This window comes from Camelus bactrianus, chromosome 18 (assembly GCF_048773025.1).
Source record: "Camelus bactrianus isolate YW-2024 breed Bactrian camel chromosome 18, ASM4877302v1, whole genome shotgun sequence".
In the NCBI taxonomy this organism is placed as follows: Eukaryota; Metazoa; Chordata; class Mammalia; order Artiodactyla; family Camelidae; genus Camelus; species Camelus bactrianus.
Genome location: NC_133556.1, coordinates 6,076,917 through 6,102,495, shown reverse-complemented (window position 1 = coordinate 6,102,495; position 25,579 = coordinate 6,076,917). Strand labels below are relative to the sequence as shown.

Below are 25,579 nucleotides of genomic sequence, written 5' to 3'. Positions count from 1 at the left end.
GCGGCCCTCATGAATTATTCATAACTTGCTGCCCCCTTTGCCCACCTATTTAGAAGGGTTTGCGAGGGAGCGGAGGAGTGAATCTAAAAGTAGGGGGTAAGGAAAGAGTGGAGCGTACTAACCGTCTTCCTACAAACTGTTCTCAATATAATACGATAGATCATTTTAACTCACCCCCCCTGGAAAATATTCTCTGCTGAACTGGAAAAAAAAAGGCAATAAAACAACCGATGTTACAGTCCAACTTCCTCTTCCCCGAAACGGCCGAGTGGTTTTCTCGCTCCCCAGCCTTCCCCCAATCACGATCACCTGGGGACACCACGCCCTCTCCTCCGTCTCCTCCGCCTCCACCGCCCCTACACCAACGCCTCCACCCACCACCCGACGCCTGCGCACGAGCCTCCCAGCCCGCGGACAACGACCCCGGCGCCCACCACAGCCACCAATAGCTGTACATCCACCAACACTGCCACCGCCCCCTCGTACACAGGCATTCCCAAGCGCGCGCTGCGGCTTCGCGCCGCCTTATATAAAAACGAATGTGGGCGGGGAAGAGGTTTCGGCCTGCTTTGGGCCCCCTGCCTCAGCCAATGGGCAAGAAGCTACTTAACGCCCTTTCCAAGGGGGTACTAGGTGGCCCGTTCTCCCTGCCTACAGCACTTGGGGGTGCAGGTCCTGTGGCTGAGAAGAGGGTAGAAGAGACGAGAGTGGGGTTAAGGATAGTCTCAAAATATCAAATTAAGGGCGTAGAGGAGACTAAAAGGAATAATGGGAATCAGGGAACGAAAAGAGGAAGGAAAAGGCAGTCTGGAGCAGAGAGAAAAATTAGTAAAAGGAAGATAGGCTTTCTGAACGATCAGGCGCTATTCTGCAACCTAAGAACAGTGGCCAACGAGGATTATGGGATTTGTAGTTTTACACGGCCTTCGGTTGGAAGATGGCAGCAATAACACTGCTGCGCAAACGCAGAAGCGGCTTCCAGCTGCGCATGCGCCCCAGCCCTGCGCGCACGCCGCTGTTGGGGGTGGGGGTGGAGCTCGTGCGTGGCCTCGCGCCTTTCCTTGGTGGCGGGAAAACTGGGTCGAGGTTGGAGGAGCTTTTGGAATCACGGCAGTAGCTCGTTCTGCTCCTCGCTCTTAGGTCCTCTTCGCTTCGGAAGGTACCTAGTGCTTCTCCGGTTGCAGCTGAAGGTTCTAGGTGCGGGCAATCCTGGTATCTGTCTTCTGAGGAGAAGTTTTCTCTTCAGGGCGACGACCGACTCTTACTCCTCTCCTTAGAATCTATAAACGCAAACTCACTCCCAACAAACAAGAGTAACCCAATATCAAGGGCTGAGCGAGAATGAGGATCCTCGTGCCTCCGCGAGGTGGGGGCGGGGAGGGGGAGCTGAGGGGAAATTCTCTCATTCTGGGATTCTTGATGGAGAAGAGAGGCTAGAAAGCCACTGTTTTACCCTTTGAGGGGAGTCAAGGACTTTTGACCCGGTGGTATCTCCCATGTTAATTGCTGTTCTTAAGACACAATTGGTGAGGAAAGAGAGGGAAAATGCGGATCGCAGGAAATTCTTCCCTCTGGCTTTAAAGGCAGGAGGAGGCCTTTTAGCGTTCCAAACCTTGTCACTCTGTGAGGAAAAAAAATGGTACAGGGGTCTGGGAGTTCGTGGGCATGTGCCCTTTTCTGTGTTGTGAAAATAACATAAAAAGGCTACTTTGAGGTCGAGAACAGTTAGGGGCACCCATGGAAGCATTTCAGGGAGTTAAGGGTGTGAACAAAGACAGGGTCCCAATAGAGAGTCCGTTTTGGTGGTAAGTGGCCCTATCTCATTCCTTCCTTGCACTCTCTGAACCAAGAAGCCTTAGGTCACCGTAGATTCTGTAAAAGATTTAGTTCAAGTAGTTATGACAGTGAATGTCTTGTTACGTAGTCTAATATGGGCAGTACCAGTAGCTGGGATCATTTCTTTCTGTCTTTGTTCAAAGTTTTAAATCATGCTTGCTGAGTGCACACACATGAAAAAAAGAAAAAGAAAAGAAAACTTCCTAATGGAGGCATGAAAATAACAGAGGCCTACATGCCATTAATGACATAGGGAAATCAAACTCCAGCTTAAAGGAGATGTTAAATATGGTCTTTAAATACAGGTTTTGTTTGTTTGTTTGTTTGTTTGTTTTTTTAAGGTTGACAGGATCTGTGTTAGAGGACAATTCTAAAGGGTTTACTTTTGTTCTCTTAGACCAAGGGTTCAAGGGACAATATAAAGAAGGAAAAACTGGATAGTTAGGAGGAGGGAAATTTGTAAGCACATTCTAAATGGGGGTGGGTGGGTGGAGGGATTAATGCTTTTTGAAAAATATTGACAAAATTGAGTTAACTTGTTTGGCTAGATCAGTTCTCAAACTTGCTAGTCTCAGAACCCTTTTATAATCTTAAAAATTATGGAGGACTCCAAAGATTGGTTTATCTCTATTTATGCATCTATTGATATTAATATATTAGGTATTAAACTGAGAAAAAATTAAATATTAACTTTAAAGTAACATTAATAAACCTGTTATGTATTAGCATAGATAACATTCTAATGAAAAAAATATTTTCCTAAATGAAAGAAATTTAGTGTGGAGAATGGTGTTATTTTACATTTCTGCAAATCTCTTTCATGTTTGGCTTAATAGAAAACAGCTGGATTTTCTTCTGTTTCTGAAATCAATCTGTTTTGTTTGTTTTGGTTGAAGAATATGAGAAAACCCAGCCTAACACAGATAAGTAGTTGGAAAAGGGAGGGGACCCCCCAGAGGTTCTTTGGATCACACTGAGAACGCCGAACTAGATAATTTCATCTTAAAATAAGAGTGATGATTTTTAGTGTTCTAAGTGAAAGGAAACTCTATCTTTTGAAACACCTGATTTGGTTTCCTTTATTACTTCTAAGTTGTTTTTCTCTCCTTATCCACCCTTCTTTCTTATGTCAGTTAAGTGGTTAGGATGTGGTTATAGAACTTTCTTTTACTTTCACATGTAAAGGTTTATTGGATTTTTTTCCTCTCTTTTTCATCCCAAGTAGGAAAAGAGAAACTAAAACCTCAAATATTCCTATGTCTAGAGCCCCCAGTCATTTAGCTGGTCAGATGGAAGTTGGTATGTTGTGTATTTATTAACTGTCTTTAAAATTGTTTTTCTCTCTCTGAAGTAGATTTCAGTATTTGCTATTGTGGAAGAAAATACTTCATCCAAAACAGAAGAGCAGAGACGAGTTGTCAGACAGAGACTTCCTGGCTTTCCCTTCTCTATTGATCAGGTTAGAGATTTTTTTAAAAAATAAAGTTCTTCATCACACCCTTACTGTATCTTATTAACTCAACAATGATCCACAATTTTATTTAGTTAGTTGGGGCTCCAGTAACACATTTTGGCCTAGAGAGGTCAGTATACGTTTATGTAATGATTTAAGCCTAAATATTGGAAAAGTTTTACCTTGATCAAAATACTCTTAATTTTCTTTAAAGAAGTTAGAATTTTAAAAAATCACTTTGAAATGATGAAGTATGTATAAAATGCTGGAGTTACACAAGGGGTTACAGTAGAAAGCTCCCTTCCACCCCCAGCCACCCAATTCCATTCCCCGAGAGGCACTTTTGTCAGTTTCTTGTGTATTCTTCCAGAGCTAGTTTATGGATACACAAGCATATTATATAGATATACATTTTAAAAAATCAAATTTTGTCATTTCAAATACACTAATTTTCATTTTGCTTTTCTCATAAAGCTCTTATAATTCTCATTACATTCATAGGGACTTCTCATGATCATTTTTGGAATTCTAGTCTTGGAGAAGATATGTTTGTCATTTGTGGTAAAATTATTGTTCATTTTGCAGCCTAATTTTATGCAGTTTCTAGCTTCTATTTAGAATTATTATAAAGAAGGCAAGAATGAAAACAGTGAGAAGGTGTGCTCCTTAATATAAAGGAAAAGTAGTGACTTTAGAACAGCACATTTGAATTATTTGCATTTATATAATTAAGAAAAGGAACAGAAAAATACCAAAGACATAATTTAAAAATACTTTACATTCAGCCATGCAGTGACCACACTAAGTCAAATCCCCAATATCTTTTGAATTCATCTGGGGACTGGAAGGAGGAATTCTACAACCTGAATGCCTGAGTGTTTAGCTTGATCATTTGAGGGTCTTAAAATTCTCAGATCCTTAGAGGGAAGAATATATGAACCAAAAGATCAATTCTATGCTGCTTTTGGATCTCTTTATAATGGGAGATGGCAGAGTTGGAAGATTGAGTTTCAGGTCCAGGGCACTCAAAGTACTTAAAACCAACAGCCAGAAATAAGATCATTGAGAAGAATAGACGTGTTATTAGAATTTAGAAACCAAAGGCCCGGATTCATCTTGGCTCTACCATGTGTTAACACTGAGGCTTTGGGCCAACCACTTAACCTCTCTTTACATATTTTGTCATCTGTTAAAAAGGAGAAATGGCACATTATGACCTGTAAAGACTTTCCTAGAGCTGTAATGCTTATTATAAATGTTACAAAAATAAGAATGGCTTATATACTCTAAGCCTAAAGAAAACTGGGTAGAAAGGTTATAAGAAATTTAGGCTGATAAAACAAAAGGCAGTTCTCTTCTAACAGCTGAGTAGAAATAATATCAATAATGGAACGTATAAACTGGAAAAATGTATAAGTTCTTAGAACATCACAAGATAAGTCATGGCACTGTGCGGGGCCACTAATGACTTATAGCTGTGTAGAAATACTCTTCAACCTCTCTTATGGCTGGATACCTCTGACTCTTACTCCTCAGTTGTCTATGGCTGTGAGCAGCCTTTGACCCCAGAGAACCTAGAAATATAATTTTCTGTGTGTTTCAATGTGTACTTTTAATGTATACTTTACACATATGCTGTGATATTAAAACAGAGTGAAGGACTGAACTACTGAACTAGAATATTGGGATGTCGTGTAGCACAGCTCATAGTACAAACGTATAAATCAGACCACTTCTAATCCTGATTTTACTATTTATCAATTACTTAAAATCTCTAAATTCCTCTAAGCCTCAATTTCCCCAAGTGTATAATGGAATCTATCTCATAGATTTATTGGGAGAATTGAATGAGATGACATATTCAAGAATATAGTCAGTGCTGAAGAAGTGCTACCCACTATCATTAGTCACAATTTTGGTAGAAATAATGAAGCATATTGATGTCGTGTAGAGCATCTGTGAGTAGACAGCTATAGATAAACTATGGATAAGAGTGAAGGTGCTAGATTCTTATTATTAGCTTCTGTGGAGACCTCTGCTGGTTACCAAATATTTCTGAGCCATGAATAGAAATGGATAGAATCCAGCACATTGGGAAATGTATTGGACTAGAGGAGCTAAGTAAAGGGGATGCATGTTATAGTGATGTTTAAAAGGTGGTTCTCCAAATATATGTATGCATATGCATGACTGAGACATTGTGCTAGACACCAGAAATAGACACATTATAACTGACTGTACTTCAATAAATAAAATAAACGGTGATTCTCTGTGCCTAAGGGACCTCTGAATTAGGTTGGAGAATTGCCAATTTGTGTTTTAGCATTTAGGAGAACCTTGTGAAATGAGGTTATCTTGCTGAAGAAAATGCTCACTCTTTAACTCCTAGGACTGTCCACACCCTACTACTACTACTCTACTACTCCTTATACTTCCATCTTCTAAAACATGTCTTGTTTTAATAAGAGGCCCCTAATGGGGTCACTTACGCTAAGCCCTATGTCACCAAACCAAGACTTAATTACAGTTTGGCTTTCCCAGAAATGGAATCTTAAACCAGTCAATCAGGAATTGCTTGATCAGCACTAGTTAGGTAATCCTGATAGACTCCAGGAATCCGCTAAAGGAAAGTCACCTTGGATAACCAATCTGCCTTTTTTTTTTTTTTTTTTTGCCTAGTGTTATTTCCTGCTTCTGCTCCTTTTTGCCTGTAGAAATCTTTAATTTTGTCCAGCTCTTTGGAGCTCCTATCTATCTGCTGGATTGGATGCTGTCTGATTCAGCATCCAATGTATTGTTTAATAAAGCCAGTAAGATCCTCAAAATTTACTCAGCTGAATTTTGTTTTTTTAACATATCTCTACCACTACCATTTCCACCTACTTACAATTACCTACTTCATGTTGGACATGGTTCTAGGCACTTAAAACACTAAGGATTGTTGCTTATCTTTAAAACAATAACTCTCATTATCCTCCAGCATGTAACTGGCACTACTGAGGAGTAGAATTGTAGTCAAGAAGGCAGAAAATGTAGTACAGGCATCCCAGGCAAAGCTATTCTGAACCCAAGAAGACAAGGAGAGAAGAAAGTTATGAAGTCATGTTCATTCAGAGTCATAGCTGTTTCTTTTTTCTGCTAGAGGCATAAAGAAAGTATAGCTTCTGAGCTGAATGATGACAACCTTGCAGAGTAAAGAAGGTGAGTCAAGAGTCATTTTCCTCCCCTTTCTCAGCCTGTGATCAATTTGGACACCCTTCTCACCAAAGAGAAGCTCAGTTCACATATATTTTGTGTCCACTGTTAAAGTTACTACTTTTTAGACTCTCTGAGTGAAGTATGTATGACTTAGAAACAATCTTGCTTAAGTAATATATGAACTCATAGGTAGAGAAGAGACATTTAAATATTTATAACATAGATTTGAATGTGGTAAATGCCATGGGATAGGTGCAAAGTATTATGGAAGCTCAGAAGAAAGATATATTACTTATACTTGGGAGGATCATTATAATTTTCATTACATCATTTGTAGATTTTGACCATTTAAAAAAAAATTCTGATTTCCCATAAAATTTTGCACAAAGTTAAAATAAGCAAATTTTAAAAATTTTCACATTTGAATACTTCAGTTTCCTGTGTGCTTATATTTGTCACCTTTGAATTAGTCAGTGGTTCCTAAACCTGGAAGTGCATCAGAATCATCTAGATAGCCTTGTAAAATGACAGATTCCTAGGCTTCACTTCAAACAGCTTCATCAGAATCTCAGGGCAGGGGTGAGAGGGTGGGGAGCTGGGGGTGTTGAATGAGGAGAGAGGCCTAGGAATCTGAACTTGTTGAAAGCTCTCTCCAGGTAAGTCTGATATGGTCAATCATTGAGCAATGTTTGGCAATTTTTGTGCTAGATTCCATGTTTAATAAATTCCATTTGATGATCAAATTTCTTTCAGAAGGTGGGAAGGGACCGAAGAAAACTTTTGCCCCACCTGCACAAAAATTGCATAGCCTGATGCCCTGTAGCCTTAACTCATCTAAGGAGGAGATCCTGGGGATCATTTCCCCAGAGGCAGAGGCCAGGCCAAGCCTGCTACAGGCCAGGTTAGAGAAGAAAGAGGAGAAAGCAACCACAGAAAATGGTCCAGGCGGTGGCCAGAAAATAAAAAGAAAGGCCCAAAACGAGAAGAAAGCAGAGAAGAAAGAAAAGGTAAAAGTTACATGGATGGGCTCTAGTGGGACAATTTCTCCTAGTCACCCAGCCTAGGCAAACAGAATCTTTTCATTTCAGAAGAGACATTTAAATATTTATAACATAAATTTGAATGTGGTAAATGCCACAGGGGAAATTCATTTTGTAGTTTCAGTTTTTTATTCCTTTTTGGGGGCTTCCATTTTCTTCTCAAGGAGGTAAAAAATGCTTTGATGAAAGCATTTAGTAGGGAATGCCAGGTAGGTCGGGGCTGAGGTGGGATACAGGTTGAGAGTAGAAGTAGCCAGAGACTTTATAAACTTTCTCCTTTTCTTTGACTCCTTTACTCCCAGGAATTGTTGGATAGAATTTATGGAATCCTTAGGTTAACTTCATGCTCTCAGCCTTATGAACTTACTGCCTCATCTAAAGGCAGCTTCCTCGGCTAGTCAGAGAGGAGGACCGGGGAAAGATGAGCAGTTTTTCTCCCCTACCCTTCTCTCTGCAGGAAAAATCAAGTCTTACAGATGCAGAATTTGAAGAGATTGTCCAGATTGTGCTACGGAAGTCCCTCCAGGAGTGCCTGGGTATGGCTTATAGAGAGAGTAAAAGAGTCTCAGTTAGGCAAAGAAACTTATCTGAGGGGTACAGTAAATTTATATCTTCTCTCCTTCCCTCTGTCTTTCTAAGTAAGGAAGTATTAGATGGGACTTTGAAATGTTTTTAAATCTTCATCTTCTATTAACAGGACTATAGCTAAACCACCTTAGGTGGTAAAGACTTTTAGAAACATAGATTATATTGACTTTAGAATATAAATATAATCTTGCCTAGATTTTTAAAATATAACTTAAATTTATTTTTACATGTTTACAACCTACTTACAAAAGATAAGTTGTTTTTCCCATATTTGAAGAACTTAGTCTCCATCTACCCTTGCATATTTTTGTTTCCAATACTGTTTTAACATATGCTCAGGAATTTGAGTTTTAGAATAAGGAATTCTATAGCATAGGCCCTGAGGCCTTCTCCATAAAGTAATGGGGCTAAGAAAAATGGTTTGACATTTTCAGCTACTCTTAGGTATAGCTGGAGAAAGTTTGAGAAGGAAATGATATAAAAACACGGTACATAAAATTTCTGTAATGTACACAAAATAAAATTAACATTACCTGACTATCCTAGAATAGGCAGATCAATCTGGAAAGGCTTGCAAAAGGATATAGATTTGCAGTTTTTCCTGAGAATTAAAAAACTTAAAAGTTATATGGTGTGACAAAAGTCCAAAGGTAAGCTCTTCTTGGCAACTAATGGGAGATACTTTAGTGAAAGTTTACAGTTTGGAAATAATGGAGTGGTTATTTTCTTTAATTACTTCTCTGCTTATAGTATTTTGTTTTGGGAGGAATGGAATCTAGCCTTGATTTTGCAGAGACTTCCTGTGCCCAGCCTACAAGATGTACACAATTAGACAAGGAACCAGGAATCTCTTCTGTTACTGATAATGATAGTGCTGATGGGTAAGTTTATCCAGTGAGATGAGTTGATCACAGGGTACACTTAACATTGATAAATGGTCATCCATCTCTCTGTCTATCTACCTAGTCATTTTCCATATTTCTATAGATTTCTCTCATCTCAGGAAAGGTGCCTGAGTTGAGTTGGGAAAAATAGGCCAGTGGACCTCCGAAGCCCTAGAAAGCCTAGGATTTTCCTGTCTTCCTAACTTTTATCCTTGGGTTTTTTCAAAAGAAGTATACTTCAACTTGCTCCCTTTTACCTTTTAATTAAAAATCTTATTTTCAGAGAGAGGGTAGTGGTACCTCATATTCTAGAGATTTCAGCCTCTAAGGAAGGTGGAGTAATCCCTGAGATAAAGACATCTAAGCCAGGCCATCCAGATCCTGCATCCTCTGAGAAGAAATTTGGTAGATTCTCCTTAAGCAAAAGAAAGAAGGAAGCTCGTAAGTATAGTCAGATATATACTGACATCTGGCTCAATTTCTTTATGAAATTAGGGAATGAAACAGTGGGCATGCTGAGAATTTTCAGCCCAAGACTTGAAACTATTAAGCTATGACTATTCTTCCTTCTTTCACTGGCCTTACTATCTACAAAGATCCCCTTCTTCATCTCTCTACCCCACAATGTTTTGTTTTATCTTCCCAGAATATGAGAAAATGGAGGAAGCCCAAAGTGGACATGAGCACAGACAGAAAGACCAACTGAAGAAAATTGTTCAGGGTCATTCTCAGATCAGGGACCAACAAAAACGAGAGGGAGGTGGTTTTGGTGAGTTCAGCCATGGTTTGGAAAACCTACCTGGGCTTAAAAATTGGAGGTGGTGGATAGAAGCAAGGATTAGGATGTTAGCGGAAATTCTGCAAGCAAAGACTATAATTTATCTCTCACAGCTGCTTTTTAGAGAATATGCTGCTGAGAAAGAGAGAGAATGATGTCATTCATTCAGTTTTTCAGTCATAATCCACAGTTGTTGGGTGCCTACCATGTACCAGGCATTTTAGGAGGTGCTGAGTAAATGCAGAGGAAACAAATATAAGCCTGTCATGAGAGAGACAGCCTTGTAAGGAAGGCCAAAAAGAAAGCTGTAAGTTGGGAGTAGACTTGGAAAAGTTTCCAAGAAAAGATATCACTTGAGCCAGCTCTTAAAGTATTATTTAGTCAGGTGAACTAAGGTAGGAATGGGGGTCAGAGTGATAATTATTGGCAAAGTTATGGAGAAGTGCTAATGGTTGTAGCTCTTGGGTGTGTTGCGGGGTAGGAGGTTGTAGGAATGGGGAGATAAGGCTAAAAGTATGCAAGGGCCAGATCATAAAGGGCTTTACAAGTCAAGCTAAGGGATTTGGATTTTATTTTAAAGGTAAAGAGGAACTATTGATATTAAGCTGGGAAAACTTGATAAGATTTGCATTTTAGAAAACTCACTCTGGCATTAGCATGGAAGATGAACTGGCAGGAGCAAGACTAGACCCATAGAAATAATTACCCAAGCAAGGAAGACAGACAGTAGCAATGAAGAGGAAGAGACAAATTTGAGATCTTTAGGAGGAAGGATAAATATGATATGATTGCCAGTTGGATATCAGAGCTGAGGAAGAGTGAGGCCTCTAGGATGGTCCTGTTTTCTGGCATGAGTGACTGTGAGTGGCTGAAGGATCATGATCTGAAATGGAGACTAGAAGAAAGAACATCATGAAGATAATGAATTGAGCTTTGGATAAATTACGGGATCTGTGATGAGATTTAGAGTTCAAGAAAGGGGTCTGGGCGGGAGATACAGATTTGGGATAGGATGCCTATTCATCAAGAAGAGGATGCAGAGTGAAAAGAGAAGAGCAATGGATAAAAAACCCTGGGGAACATAATATTTAGGGTTGAGCAGAGGAAGAGCTACCCAGGGAGAAGACCAAGAAGAAAACTAAGCTACCCAGGGGGAAAACAAAGCTCAGAAAAGTAGGAGGACAACTAGGAGAGTGTAGTATCACAGATGCCAGGGGAGGAGAGAAGCTTGAGAAAGCAGGAGTGTGTAGCCATGCCAAATGCTACTACAGAAACATCAAAGAGGATAAATATTTGAAAATGCTTAGTGGATATTACAGTTAGGAAGTTGTAAGTGTTGATTAGCAACGTATAGGTTGGTAAGGGTGACTGGTAGGTTATAGTTGGAGAATAAATACTTTTTACAATTAGTTTAGATGTGAAAACTAGGAGGGGGAAATAGCAAATAAATGGGGGTGGGTATAAAGTTAAGGGAAGATTTTTTTCCTTTTTTAGCTTTCTTTTGAGAGAAAGAGACTTGATGTGTGTGTTGTCAGCATATTTATATGCTAAAGAAAAATTGTTTATAGAGAAAGGGAGATTAAAGGGAATGAGAAGAAAACCAGAGGGTTTATTTTTAGTCAGAAAGGACACCTTAACCTTTGAGTTGGATGGAGGGACAATAAAGATGGATATAGATTTATTTATTCTTTTAACAACAGCTATTAATGCCTTATATTATGTGCCAGGTATTGTGTTGGGTGCTGGAAATACAGTGGTGAACAGAATAGATAATCCTTGCTTTCATAGAATTTATGGTTTTATTAGATGATAAACAAATATATTGTATGACATAACCTTGGTAATATTGGGGAATTTTAGTATGAGAAATAAAATAGATCATACAATATATATTAGTATGTTTAAAATTTTGAAAGTAAGTAGACTTAATCTGGGGGAAAACAGGCTTGCACCAGAAAAAAAAAAGAACCAAAGTTTAAGGAACAACAGAATAAACAGTTAGCTAGTATCTAATATGTGTGTATGTATATACATAATTTTGATTATGGAAGCATAATATGGTTTGTACATACTTGAAAGAAAACTCTAGGAAGATTATACAGGCACCAAACAAGATAGTCTAGGGGAGTAAACCACTTCTCATGTTGTAATGGCATGGTAATAGAAAGAGCTGGAGGTATAAGTCTAATTTGGGCAATTGGGTGGTCTTGATAGTGGTGTTCTGTCTCATGTAACTCTTGGTATTAGGGCAAGGAGTGGATTTTAGACTGGAAGATGGAAGTTTACTCCTTTGGCAGTCAGTGCTTGTGAGTTGAATTGGGATTGTTGTGAATGTGTAAGACATTTGCTATCAATGTAGCACTCTTCCTGTTTCTTATAGTTGCCGAGGAGAGGTGGGTGCTCTTGGACTAGGAAGCGGAAAGGGGAGTATCCATTATATAACATTTGATTTAAGTTCTGTGAAGGGAAGGAAATAGTGTCATGAGAGGAAGTGGTGGAGATCTCATTAAGATGGGCCAGTCAGGAAATGCATTTGTGAGGAAATAACGTTTAAACTGAAACCTGGAGGAAGAGCAGAAGTTAGCCAAGTGAAGCTCAGGAGAGCATTTTAGGTAAGATGAAGTTTGGCATGTCCCAGGTTCTAAAAGAAAGCCAGTGTAATTAGGATTCAGTGAGCAAGGGAAGCAAGGCCAGAAAGTGACTCTGGGCCATGGTTAGATCAAAGACTAAGTAACAAAGTAAGAATTTTATCCTGAGTACAGTGGGAAGCCACTGGTGAGTTTTAACCAGGTAAGTGACATCATCAAATTGATGTTTTAAAAGAATCCCTTTGGTGATTGGAGAATGGAGTATGGGGAGACAGGAGTAGACCAGTTAGGAAGTTAGTGCTAGGATTAGATATTTTGGTGGCTTAGATTAGGATGATGAAAGTGGAGACAGAAGCAAATGGTTTTAAGATGTTTTGGAGGTAAAATTGTCAGAATTTGGTAATGAACTGGGTATTGGGAGGTGAGAGAGAGGAGAGAATATGTCAAAGATAATTGGTTTCTGGCTTGAGCAGTTATGTTAAAGGAGGTGGGAAAAAGCAATTCTGTGGGATAAGATCAAATATTTGGGTTTGGGCCCATTAGGTTTGAGATTGTTGTGAGGCATCCAGATAGAGTTGTCAGAGAGCAAGGTGGCTATAGGAATCAGGAGCTCAGAACAGAGGCTGTTAGTGTACATCTCTGTGTTGTCAGGAATGAAAATGGATTTCAAAGCTGAAGGAGTGGGTGAGCTGGCCTCGGGGGAAAGTGCAGCATGGCACACAAAGACCCATGATTAGGCTTTGAAATCTCAACTCAGAGATTTAGAGATTGGACAGAGGACGAGGAGAACCCAGTAAAGGAGACCAAGGAGAGAGTTACTAGAAAGATGGGAAGGGGAAATGTCAGAATGAAGGATCATAGAACCCAGGTAAACCAGTGTTTCAGGAATGAGTGGTCAACGGAAGTGCCATTGACATATGTTTATGACATCGGTCTTCATTGTCACAGAGGCACATCATGAGCCTCAAACACAGGTTTCAAACACATCTTCTCTTCTTTCTAAGTTGTTTGAAAGGAAACTTTAAAGAACTCTATGCCTTTCAAAACAGTGTGTTTTTTTCCAACTGGCATTGGAAATTTCACCCCAAACCATAAATATCTCTATTTCTATAGTGTTGGAATGATTTTTCCCCAACTCATTTCCTCATGAATTTTCACTGTTTTCACAACTACCGTTTATTGTATTGATCTCTGTTCACTTTTATGGTCCCTGCCCTTTCCCCCACTCTTTTTTTCTAGTCTTGCCAGGTCACCTCTGTAAACATCCAAAACTACCATTGCAACTGTCTTTTCAGACTAACATATGATTCCCAATCAGTACTTTATTCTTAAAAATAAGGTAATTGAGAAACTGAACCACATGAGATATTTTGAAAGGACCCAAATGTAAGTCGACTGCTTTTCTGAGGGATGATTTCAGTGGGATGGAGGGCATCCCTTATGTTCCAGCATTTAAAGTAAAATTTGACAGTGGGAGAGTGAACTTACTAGAGAAACATCTTGGTTAATGTTGTTAATTGTGAGTATATAGTGCCTGGTTATGTGATTTTTCTCTAGCAACGCTCAGTTTATTAGTGTAGGCAAAAGGTAGAGTGGGTTCATTCAGAGTTGTGTTTTGCCAGCTGGGTGGGAGAAAGGACAGAGGAAAAGGGAGTTGAAGATGTCTGCGAGAGAATCTAAGGAAATCAAACCTAAGAAGTACAGAGTGAAGAAAAGAGGTTGCTGCTAGATTGCGGGGAAAGTTGGGGCCAGTGGATTGGAGATCTAGATAAAGTGAAAGTTGCTGTAGCAGTCTTTGAGCAAGTGTGGTGGAAGGATGGGGCATTTTTATCAGAGAGGGATGTTTGGATAAGTGGTTCAGGGGAGTGTGTGGTCCCTGCAGATGACTAGATGGGGCATGCAGGAAGGGAGTGGGTTCCTGAGGTGACGTAGGTTACTGAGGTGGTGTGGAGGAAAAGGTATGGGATGCCTTGTGAGTTACCCCTGGGGAAATAGTGGCCATCTATGAGGGCAAGTGGAAAGAAGACTGAACCAGATGCCAACATCTTGACAAGGGAAATGAAGGGCAATGTAATCCCATGGACCTCAAGGGAGGAAGGATTTTTATAGGCGCTAAGATAGTAATGGTCTGGAAGTTTCAATGGGGAGTAAGGGTGATGCTGACCCCATTTTCTGGCCTAGGGTATGTGAGAAGGAACAGATTCTATGTAGAGGGCTACAGGGGTGGGGTAGGGTTGGGCTGTGGCAGTGTCATTAGTGCATCACCAGTTTTCAAAAAGGAAGCAGAGGTTCAGAGAAGAGGCTAAGGATATATGGATTTTTGTTGCTTTTTCCTGGAATTCCAAAGATATAGTGGAAGGGTTTGGGAGGGAGAGAGGAGAGGCTGTGTGGGGCACTAGGTCAACTGAGAAGATAAGGGGATAGAGAAAGGTGAGGATGAGAGTTGAGAAGGTAATGGATAAGAAGAATGCTTGGCCTTTGAGCAGGGCCTGAAGTAAATAGTTGATTGAAAAATGTTAGGCTTAGACCTATCTTTCGGAGAGAGGTGAACTCAAGGACTGTTGGCCCCAAAGGCTGCAACTTGGTGATTTGCTGACAGGTTAATCTGTTGAGATTCAAATAGGAACTCTGGGTGTTGTGCACAAAAGAGATGCTGGGTAGTCCTTCAGAAGAACTTTTTAGTAGTGACATGCCAGGGGATAATGAGGCACTAGCCAGAAAGATGCAAGACAACCTTTTTAAGAACTGTCAATACAGGAAACACTCCTCTCTGCCCTAGGGGGGAGGAGAAGTGATAGCATGATATAGGAGGAAGATTGAGATGTGAGACCTGGGTTCTAAGTTGAGCTTTGCCACCAGTTTAGACTGATCTTCAGCAGTCAATTATCTTCTCTGAGCTTTTGGTTCTCCCTTTTATAAGTCAGGGATTGGACTAGTTGATTTCTAAGGCTATGTGATTCTGGCATGGTGCGCTGTGGCAGGGAGTATATTGATTTTAGTTAGATTGAAGAAAGAAGAACATATATTTGAGTCTCTTATTTCAGGTTTTTTTCCTGTGACAGGTCAGTGCCTAGTCTGGGTCCAGTGTTCCTCCCCAAACTGTGAGAAATGGAGGCGGCTACGTGGGAACATTGACCCCTCAGTGCTCCCAGATAATTGGTCCTGTGACCAGAATACAGGTAGAATGGAATAGAAATTTTTTTTTCAGTTTTTATTGTTCCGTTCTTTCTTTCCTTGCTTGCATTCTTTAGATTAAATATGACAAGAGTATAGTTTTAACTCGAGTCCCTTGTAGTTAGTGTTTGGAGAGAGGAAGGAATTTTTCTTCGATGTCAAGATGAATCTGGCATAAAGGGCTAGAGGAAGACACCGTGAAGAGTTATGTTGTGGGGAGGATCCTGGAATCTAAATGTGTGTTCTGAGTGAATTCCACCTTCTTCAGCATTGGTTTGACCCTGTCAGTCTGATTAGATTATTGGTATTGGGTTGGTGGATGGGAAGGGATGTGGGATATATGGGGAAAAGCAGGTGAGAGAGATGCAGTGGCTTGGAATTCTAGAATGTCTGAAACTCTTGAAAGAGATGGTGATCCCTTCTAGCCCAGCTATTTTACAGATGAGAAAACAGAGTTTCAGAGAAATTATCTTTGTGATGTTACATTGTTGGAAACAGGGTCAGACAATGTGGGATATAGGCAGAAGTTTGGGACCTCTTTCTACAGAGCATAATGAGGCAACACTCCCGCTTCTCCTGGCTCTAGCTGCATTTCCTTCATGGGTCTTTACTCTTCCTCCATACCTGTCTCCCAGGTGTCCTTGTGGTCCCACCTGCTGCATATATCAGTTTCTTCTTGTCCTCTCCTCTGCCTTCATCCAGATTTTCACCTTATGAGGCTCTTTCCTTCTCTTCATTTCTACTCTCTTTTGGCAGACTTGGAGTATAACCGCTGTGATATCCCTGAGGAGACCTGGATAGGACGCGAGAGTGACGTGGCCTATGCCTCCTACATCCCAGGGTCCATCATCTGGGCCAAACAATATGGTTACCCCTGGTAAGGCGCCATGACAGAGTCAGAGCATCCCTCTTGAACTTGGTGGTAGATTCAGCAGGGAGGGAAGGAAATGAAAAGCATTTATAATGGAAATGGTACCTGCCTTAGAAAGAGCATGGGGTGAGGGACAAGGTAAAGTACCAAGCTTGGAGGCTTTGAAAGAGCATGTTTTCTAGAGGTTTCATAGTGGAGGTGGTATCTCCCTGGCAAAAAGTGTTGGACAGTTCTACCCTGAATGGGTAGAAAGAAGAGAGTGGCACTTAAGATTTTTTTTTTAGACATTGGGGAAATGAGAGATACACAAAGTAAAGAGAACAAGGAAGGGTGGAATAGCCTCTTCTTTGGAGATGTCCCTGGTCAGAAGATTTTGTTTCCAGGGTTGCCAGGAGGCCTAGAAGGATAAGATATTTTTATTAGAAAGACTCTGAGCTTCTGTGTACATTGATAGAAGCCACTTCAGTCATTTGGTGGTAACCACTATGGGGGATTGACAGGGGAATCTATTTTGGGGATCCTTTGTTTTCAAAACACATCGCCCCTTTCTGTACATGTATATTGATGAGTTTGTGTTCTGTTAATCTAACCCCCCCTTGTCTTCCACCCTCTTCACCCATCTGTCTTCTCTAGGTGGCCAGGCATGGTAGAATCTGATCCTGACTTAGGGGAATATTTTCTTTTTGCTTCTCATCTTGATTCCCTGCCGGTGAGTTTTCCTGGTTCAGGGTAGGTAGGTGCTCAGGCCAAAGTAAGGAGCAAATCTACCCTAACAGATGTAGAGAATTATAAATATAGACATAGCCAGCAAACATGAGCAGAAACAGGTACTTAGCTAGAGTGGCAAAAAGATATAGAAACAATCTTGTGTCTAATTAAATGTTTATTCATTACTAGGACATTTATAGTTTTGATAAATATGCTTTGGTTAGGATTCCTGAGGTCAGGATGGAAGAACAGTGTGATGAGGTGGGGTAGGCGGGTCAGGTTTCAGGGAACAGACCAGGCCCAGCACTTCCTTCCTTGTGAATACTCAGTTCTCCTGCCTTTTCTGGCTGGAGGGCCAAAGCAAGGAGAAGGACAAGAGGCTGTAACACAACCATCTTTTATTTCAGTCCAAGTACCATGTGACATTTTTTGGAGAAACAGTCTCTCGTGCTTGGATCCCAGTGAATATGTTAAAGAACTTCCAGGAGCTGTCCCTGGAGCTAGCTGGATTGGTGAGCAACCCTAGAGGGTCAGTTGGTGATTTAGGGAACTTGAAAAACAAAATCTTCCCTTTGTTAAACCTGATTTCTCCCAGGGGAAGCTGTGTCGGGAGAAAGTCCCATGTCTGACCACGTGTACAAAGGTGAGGGTATTCATGAGGCACTCTTCTTTCTACCAGGATTGCAGCAGGATAATTAACTAAGTAGTATTTCCCCCCTATTAATCACTTTGTGTTTGTGAACCTTACAAGTGAGTAGAGGCCCAGCAGCTCAGGGGCCTTGGAAAATCAGATCGTGAGTATTAAATCAAGCAACTGGATCTGAAGAAACTTGTGAAAAGCTTAAAAATGCAATCACCCAAACTCCTTTAATCTCTTATTTACAAATTTCCATGGCCTTTACTTTGGAGAGGACACCAAAATGTTGGTTGAAAATATTGCTAGAAATTGATGAAAGATTTGTTTGGGGTTAAGGGGGAATTGTGTCTCTGAGCTCAAAAGATTACGAATAGGAGTATCACATTAATACCAGAAGCTGGAAATAAATGTAATGATAACGTCTGGTGAGTAGCAGTATGTTCAGGTCACTTCTGTAATGTTTATCATTGACTCTCATCTTTCATTTCAGAAAAAGTGCAGGAATAAGGACTGCAGCCAGAAACTGGGGGCAGCCCTGATGATGGCTCAAGAGGCAGAGCAGATCAGTATTCAGGTGGGAGTGTTTAGGTCACATACCTGCTCCTCTCTGGGACTTGGGATGCAAAGCAAACCATACATTCCTTACTGTAGAAAACCAGTTTATCTTTCCCTGGTACACAGTCTTAGTCTTAGAACTAGTCCTTTCTTCCCAGGCTAGATTCCCTTGACTCCTTAAATCATCCATTCTTTTTCCTACCCTTGGACAAATGGGATCTTTTTTCAGTCCAAACAGAGACAGTTTGTGGTACAGGGAATCCTACCACCTTATTTAACTTCAAATCTTAGGTGAATGTACCGTATTCTCTCTTATGTAGTCAGTTTATACCCTTAAATTCTGCCTTTGAGTGGGGTAGCGAATGACAAACAGTGAATTTCCCCTTCCCAGTTATTAGCTGAATTATAAACAAACTGGAAAAAGAAATTATAATAATATTATAATATATTATAATAGTTAATCTCCACAAAAATCTAGATAAACCTAATGTCAAATTCCAAGTGAAAATGATATGGAATATGCATACAAGTTCTGTAACTAAAAACCTTGAAGACAGAGGGCAAAAATAGCCCCTGGGAGAGTAGTGGCTGATGCTTTTGTTTCTTGGTTCCTTCAGGAGCGGGTTAACTTGTTTGGTTTCTGGAGCCGATACAGTGGATCTGACGATAGTGGGGGAGGAAAAGGTAGGAAAGTAGGAGGTTAACGATTGGAGAGGGAAGGGAGAGATTCCTTCATGAGAGCAGGAACTGAAGCTTTTCTTTGTTTTATGTCCAATGCCATCAGCCTAGTTCTTGATTCTATAATGGGAGGCTTTCCATGAATGCCACTGACCAAGTATCTGGGATGGATGGATGGGCAGAGAGAGGAATAGGGAAAAAATGGGAATAGGGAGGGAAGGTGCCTGTTGAATAGTGACAGGACGTTTGAAAAGGGTGGAGCCATGATAATCCGGGATCATATTTTGTGGAGAAAACACCCCTTGAACTTGAAAGGCAGAATTAGAAGACTGATTCTCTGGGATCAGCTCCACTAACTCATCATGTGTTTTATGGATAAATTATTTAGCCTTTCCTCCTATTCCTGTTCTAGACTTAATGCTGTCTGCAGCTAACAGCTCAGATTCCTGCTTGGAGAAAGAAAAGGAAGAGTCAGAGTTGGAAGAGGAGGAGGAAGAAGAGGAGCAAGAGAAAAAAGTAAGATTGATCTTGGGGATTCCTTTTAGGAAATTGCTGTAGGGCATCTGGTTAGCATGGGTTTATATTTACTAAAGCACCATCCTGTTCCTGCCTCAGGGTAGCCCTAACAGGCTAGTTTTATCTCTGAGGGGTCTCCAGGGAAGAAAAGTCTCCTCTTTACTCAGTTATTCTCTCTAATATCTCATATCTCTAGGAACTTATTTTTTGATTATCATCTCAGTTCCTACTGTAGTTCTTTGGTTCTCGCTGGAGCAGTTTCAGAGATTAGCAGGTTGCCTCTCTTCACTGTCTTCTCTTTGTGGACACTTAGGATAGTCATTATTTTATTTGCTTAGTTTGTTTTCAGGTATATGAAATATAGATTTTTTTCATATTAAAAAAAATTTTAAGAGCAGTTTTAGGTTCACAGGAAAATTGAGAGGAAGGTAAAGAGAATCCCCATATACCTCCTGCCCCACATGTACAGCCTCCCCCATTGTCAACATCCCCCACCAGAGTGGTGCACTTGTTTACAACTGATGAACCTACATTGACACATCATAATCCCACAAAGTCCATAGTTCACATTAGGGTTCATTCTTGGTGGTGTACATTTTATGGGCTTGGGCAAATGTATGATGACACATATCCATCATTATGATATCATACAGAATATTTTCACTGCCCTAAAGTCCTGCGTGCTCCACCTATTCATCCCTACCCACCGTACCCTCAACCCCTGTCAACCACTGATTTTTCTTTTTTTACTGTCTCCATAGTTTTGCCTTCTCCAAAACACCATATAGTGGGAATCATACAGTTTGTAGCCTTTTCAGACTAGCTTCTTTCACTTAGAAGTACTCCTCCATGTACATTCATGGCTTGATAACTAATTTTTTTGGCTGAATAATATTCTGTTTTTCTAGATGTACCACAGTTTATTTATCCATTTATCTACTGAAGGACATCTTGGTTGCTTCCAAGTTTGAGCAGTTATAAATAAAGCCACTGCAACTATCCATGTACATGGTTTTATGGGAACATAAGTTTTTAACTCCTTTGGGTAAATATCAGGGAGCTCAACTGCTGGATCATATGGGAAGAGTATGTTTAGTTTTCTAAGAAACCATCAAACTGTCTTCCCAGGTGGCTGTACCATTTTGCATTCCTACCAGCAATGAATGAGTTCCTGTTGCTCCACATCCTTGTCAGCATTTGGTATTCTCAGTGTTCTGCCTTTTGGCAATTCTGATAGGTGTGTAGTGGTATCTTGTTTTAATTTGCATTTCCCTGATGACATACGATATGGAGCATCTTTTCATATCTTATTGTCCATCTGTATATCTCCTTTAGTGAGGTGTTCATTAAGGTGTATGGTCCATTTTTTAATTGAGTTGTTTATTTTCTTACTGTTGAGTTTTATCAGTTCTCTGTATATTTTAGATAACAATCCTTTATGATATGTCTTTTACAAATATTTTCTCTCAGTCTGTGGTTTGTCTTCTCACTCCCTTGACATCATCATTCACAGAGCAGAAATTTTTAATTTTAGTTGAGTCCAGCCTATCAATTATTTCTTTTATGGATTGTGCCTTTGGTGTTGTATATAAAATGTCATTGCTATACCCGAGGTCATCTAGATTTTCTCCCATATTATCTTCTAGGAGTTTTATAGTTTCACATTTTACACTGATATCTATAGTACATTTTGAGTTAATTTTTGTGAGGGGTGTAAGTTCTGTGCCTGGATTAATTTTTTTTTCTTTGTGAGTATACAGTTCCAGCACTATTTGAAAAGACTTATCTTTGCTCCGTTGTATTGCCTTTGCTTCTTTTCAAAGATCAGCTGACTGTATTTATGTGGGTCTGTTTCTGGGCTCTCTGTTCTGTTCCATTGACCTATTTGTCTGGTTTTTTGCCAGTACCACACTGTCTTGATTACTGTAGCTTTACAGTAAGTCTTGAAGTTGGATTGGGTCAGTGCTCCAACTTTGTTCTTCTCCTTCAATATTTTGTTGGTTAGTCTAGGTCTTTTGCTTTTCCATATAACTTTAGAATCAGTTTGTTGATATCCAGAAAATAACCTGCTGGGATTTTGATTGGAGTTGCACTGATTCTATAGATCAAGCTGGGAAAAACTGACATCTTGACAGGATTGAGTCTTCCTATCCACAAACATGGAATATTTCTCCATTTATTTAGTTTTTCTTTTATTTCATTCATCAGAGTTTTATAGTTTTTGTCATATAGATCTTGTATATATTTTGCTGATTTATACCTAAATATTTAATTTTTTGGTGCTAATATAAATAGTATATAAATGTGTTTTTTAATATCAAATTCCACTTGCTCATTGGTGGGTTTTGGAAAGCAATTAACTTTTGTATATTAACCTTGCTATAATCACTTATTAGTTCCTGGAGTTTTTAGTTGATATTTTTAGATTTTCTACATAGACAATCATGTCATCTGCAAGCAAAGACAGTTTCATTTCTTTCTTCTCAGTCTCTGTACCTTTTACTTCCTTTGTCTTATCGCAACCTAGAACTTCCAATGTGGTATTGAAAAGGACTGGTCAGAGAGGACATCCTGGCCTTGTTCCTGATCTTGGTGGGAAGGCTTCTAGTTTCTTACCATTAAGTATGATGTTAGTTGTAGATTTTTTGTAGATATTCTTTATCAAGTTGAGGAAGTTCCTCTGTATTCCTAATTTACTGAGAGTTTTTTTTAATGGGTGTTGTATTTTGTCAAATGCTTTTTCTGTAACAGTTGATATGATCATGTGATTTTTCTTTTTTAGCCTGTTGATGTGATGGATTACATGAGTTGATTTTTGAATGCTGAACTAGCCTTGCATGCCTTGGATAAATCCCAGCTGTTAATGGTGTATAATTCTTTTTATGCAGTGTTGGATTTGACTTGCTGATATTTTGTCGAGGATTTTTAGATCCCTTCATGAGAGATGTTGGTCTGTAGTGTTTTTTTTTTCTTATAATGTCTTTGTCTGGTTTCAGTGTTAGGGTAATACTGGCCTCATAGAATGAGTTAGGAAATATTCTCTCTGCTTCCATCCTCTGAAAGAGATTATAGAGAATTGGTTTAATTTCTTCCCTAAATATTTGGTAAAATTCACCGTGAACCCATCTGGGCCTGATGCTGTTTTGGAAGGATATTAATTACTGATTCAGTTTATTTATTAGATAGAGGCCTATTCGAATTGTTTATTTCTTCTTGTGTGAGTTTTGGCAGATTATATCTTTTAAGGAAGGTCCATTTCATCTCGGTTATCAAATTTGTGGGCATAGTGTTGTTCATAGTGCTCCTCTAGTAGTCTGTTAATGTCCATGGGATCTACCGTGATTTTCTGCCAGCTGGATCTGTCCATTTCTGACAGAGGGTTGTTGAAGTCTCCAACTATGATAGTGGAATCAACTATTTCTCTTTTCAGTTCTGTCAGTTTTTGCTTCATGCAGTTTGGTGTTCTGTTGTTGGGTGCATATCAGGTAAGATGTTATTTTCTTTGGCTTCTTTCAAAACTTAACACCCCAGTAGGTTAGGCTCTGGTTAACTAGTTTCTCCAGAGGGCAGGCCTTGTTAAGAAGAACAGAGCGCTCTGGTATATTTCAAAATGGCCTCTTTTCCGTTCTCCCTGCCAGAAGTGTGAAGGGATTTTTCTTTGATATTTTCTGTGAGAATCTGGTTGGGCTCCTGGAGGTAGAACTCAGAAAAGTCTGGAAGCCCCCATGACTGAGTATCCCTGGAGTTTTTAACTCTCAGACTTGTCACACTAAGCGATTCATTAATTACTGTTGAGGTTTTCCTCCCCTGTCACTAGTTCTCCTGGTGGTTTCTGCCTGTGAGGCTATGCTTTGACAAGCCGAGACTTCCTGTACCTGCCTCTGTAGCTTCATACTGTGGGCGGAGGTTTGCCCTGTGTCCTCAGCATTCTTGTGGATGCAAGAAGAGTTGTGGGCATTTCACTGTGTTCAGCTTTTTAGTTGTTGTTAGAACAGATTGATGACTTCCAAGCTCTTTACGTGTAGAACTGGAAATTAGAAGTTCTGAAATGTAGATTTTTCACTTTCTCATTTAATTTTTAAATTTACCAGTTTTTAAAATATTTGTAGCCTAGCTTTTTTTCCTTCGCTTGTGCATAAAGCCTTGTATTGACTAATACCAAATAGAATGATGAATATTTTTATCTTTGTTGTCATTGATTTAAATTGTATCAGGCTCACAGAACCTAACTTGACTCCCTTAAGTGCACCCATCATTTCTGTAGCATCCTACTCTATTAAAATCGCAATTATGTGACTTCATTTATATTTTCTTATTTTTCTCAGGATCCAACTTTGCCTAGTCCCAAGCCAGCCAAAATTCAGACAAAAAAACCTAAGGCAAGAGGTAAGCAAAGCAGCTGGAAATGGGACATGTGCTAAAGGTAAGGCAGGGCAGAAGCAGAGAGTGGGAGGGGTCTTCAGGTGGCCAGACTTCACTGACTTCACTGTCTCAGCTCCAGAACCTGAGAAAATAGGCAAGACTCATGCTAGTGTCATCAGGGAAGCTGTAGCCTCCTCACTTCTGTGTGTTTAATTATAAAATCTTAGGTTAAAGTAGAATGAATGTTTTAAATTCTTAGCTAAGAAAGATGACTTCCTGGAGAAGGCAGACTGAGGTGAACTATAAAAAGAAGATGACCCAGGGGGGAAAAAAAGAAATATTTGGGCAAAAGAAAGGAACCAAGAAGACTCACTAGACTGAGAATGAGCAGAAGATGCAGGACAGAGACTAAATATGGGGAGTCCATGGACCCTAGCTACGCTGTCACTCAGAAATAGTCCAGTGTCCCTCATGGTTGGGGGGTGGGGGTGATGCAGGTGCGGCAAATGGACAAGATGGGACCCCACAAAGGAAGACAGTGAAGAGATCTCTGGGAAGTGAACCTGCAGCTCCACCTGTCCCCATGATGGAAAGGAAAGAAGGGCATGGGAATTCTGAACCTCAGCAGCCAGGTAACTCTCAGACTTGGGAAAAACTGTGGGGAAATGAGGTTCTTGTCTGCATCCTCCCTCTTTGGATCATTTCTTAACAATTCCACAGATTTTCATTACTTACAAAAAGAAAACCCACAGAAATTTGGCCAAAAGGGCATCTTCCAAATTGTAGGATGCAACACACACTGTAGAAACATAATGATTATTATTTGATTTGATTCAGGGACAGGAGAATGGTAAGGAAGTGGGAACTAGCGATTATTGATATTTCTGTGGGCTGGCTAGATAGATACTTTTATACTTATTCCCTTTAATTTTTTTCAATATCTCGATGACTGGATATTTGCCATTTTAAAAATAAGGAGACTGAGCCTCAAAGGGTCTAAAGTTTGCATAAGACCCATGTCTAACCTATGGATCCAGGTATTTCTGACTCCAAAGCCCATTTTCTTTCTATTGAGAAAAATCATCTTTTCCAGCAATTGTTTTGGAAATAGCAATTTAGGAAATTGACTTGTAAATTGTGAGGACAGATGATCTGGTAGGACTCTCAGTGTTGTCACTTTTTCATTTAGGCCCTAAGAAGAAATTTAAAGCTCCCCAAAGCAGGGCCTCAGTAAGCCACTCGTCTGAGGGAAAAGAAGCTAGAATAGTGCCAGAGGGCCTGACCCCACCAGGTCCTCGTGGGGCCTGTCTTGTGACAGGGAAAAAAGGGCCTGGATCTCAGGAGCCACAGCCTCAGGAGGCTAGAAGTATCCCCTCTGACGATGAAGCCTCCAGTGACTTGGACCTGGACCAACTCATGGAGGATGTTGGAAAAGAGCCGGAGCAGGGGGAGGAGCTGCAGCACAGAGACGACACAGGGCAGTCCGCCAGGGCCTTCTTTGAGGAATAGCCCTGTGCTCACGCCTCCTTTCTGCTCTCTCACCCCTTCCCTGGGAGCAGGAGGGATGCCTCTCAGAGGATCCCTGTGAAGCTGTTAAGAGTTGGGGTTATTCATTGGCTTTGAGGTTAACTGGTTAAAGTCAGAGCTGTGCAGTTTGTGTGTTAATAAACCAGGTTACTGGTTTGGTTGGTTTAGTTTATCTCTAACGACTCA

General features: G+C 40.2%; 1 protein-coding gene across 5 annotated transcripts; it reads left to right on the top strand.

Moving 5' to 3' along the window:
- Window positions 1-987: 987 nt before the first annotated feature.
- On the top strand, window positions 988-25,565 carry ZCWPW1 (zinc finger CW-type and PWWP domain containing 1). 5 transcript variants are annotated; one of them, XM_010957003.3, is made up of 18 exons: window positions 988-1,159; window positions 3,188-3,295; window positions 6,432-6,490; window positions 7,241-7,494; window positions 7,985-8,063; window positions 8,909-8,996; window positions 9,283-9,440; window positions 9,646-9,768; window positions 15,428-15,544; window positions 16,296-16,416; window positions 17,044-17,119; window positions 17,526-17,630; window positions 18,246-18,329; window positions 18,928-18,994; window positions 19,401-19,504; window positions 23,830-23,890; window positions 24,364-24,498; window positions 25,185-25,565. In XM_010957003.3, the coding sequence occupies exons 3-18, from the start codon at window positions 6,463-6,465 to the stop codon at window positions 25,373-25,375; spliced, it is 1,791 nt and encodes a 596-aa protein (XP_010955305.2). In that variant the 5' UTR covers window positions 988-1,159; window positions 3,188-3,295; window positions 6,432-6,462; the 3' UTR covers window positions 25,376-25,565. The 5 variants fall into 5 exon arrangements, with proteins under 5 accessions (XP_010955305.2, XP_045374023.2, XP_045374021.2 ...); XM_045518067.2 differs by having other exon boundaries at window positions 990-1,159; window positions 3,191-3,295; window positions 25,056-25,565; XM_045518065.2 differs by having other exon boundaries at window positions 990-1,159; window positions 25,056-25,565.
- Window positions 25,566-25,579: the final 14 nt, after the last annotated feature.

Coding starts and splice junctions, on each gene's coding strand:
- ZCWPW1 (XM_045518067.2), top strand. CDS start 6,463: ATGATGACAACCTTGCAGAGTAAAGAAG. Junction 9,769..15,427: donor ACGAGAGGGAGGTGGTTTTG/GTGAGTTCAGCC, acceptor TTCCTGTGACAG/GTCAGTGCCTAGTCTGGGTC. Junction 15,545..16,295: donor GTCCTGTGACCAGAATACAG/GTAGAATGGAAT, acceptor CTCTTTTGGCAG/ACTTGGAGTATAACCGCTGT.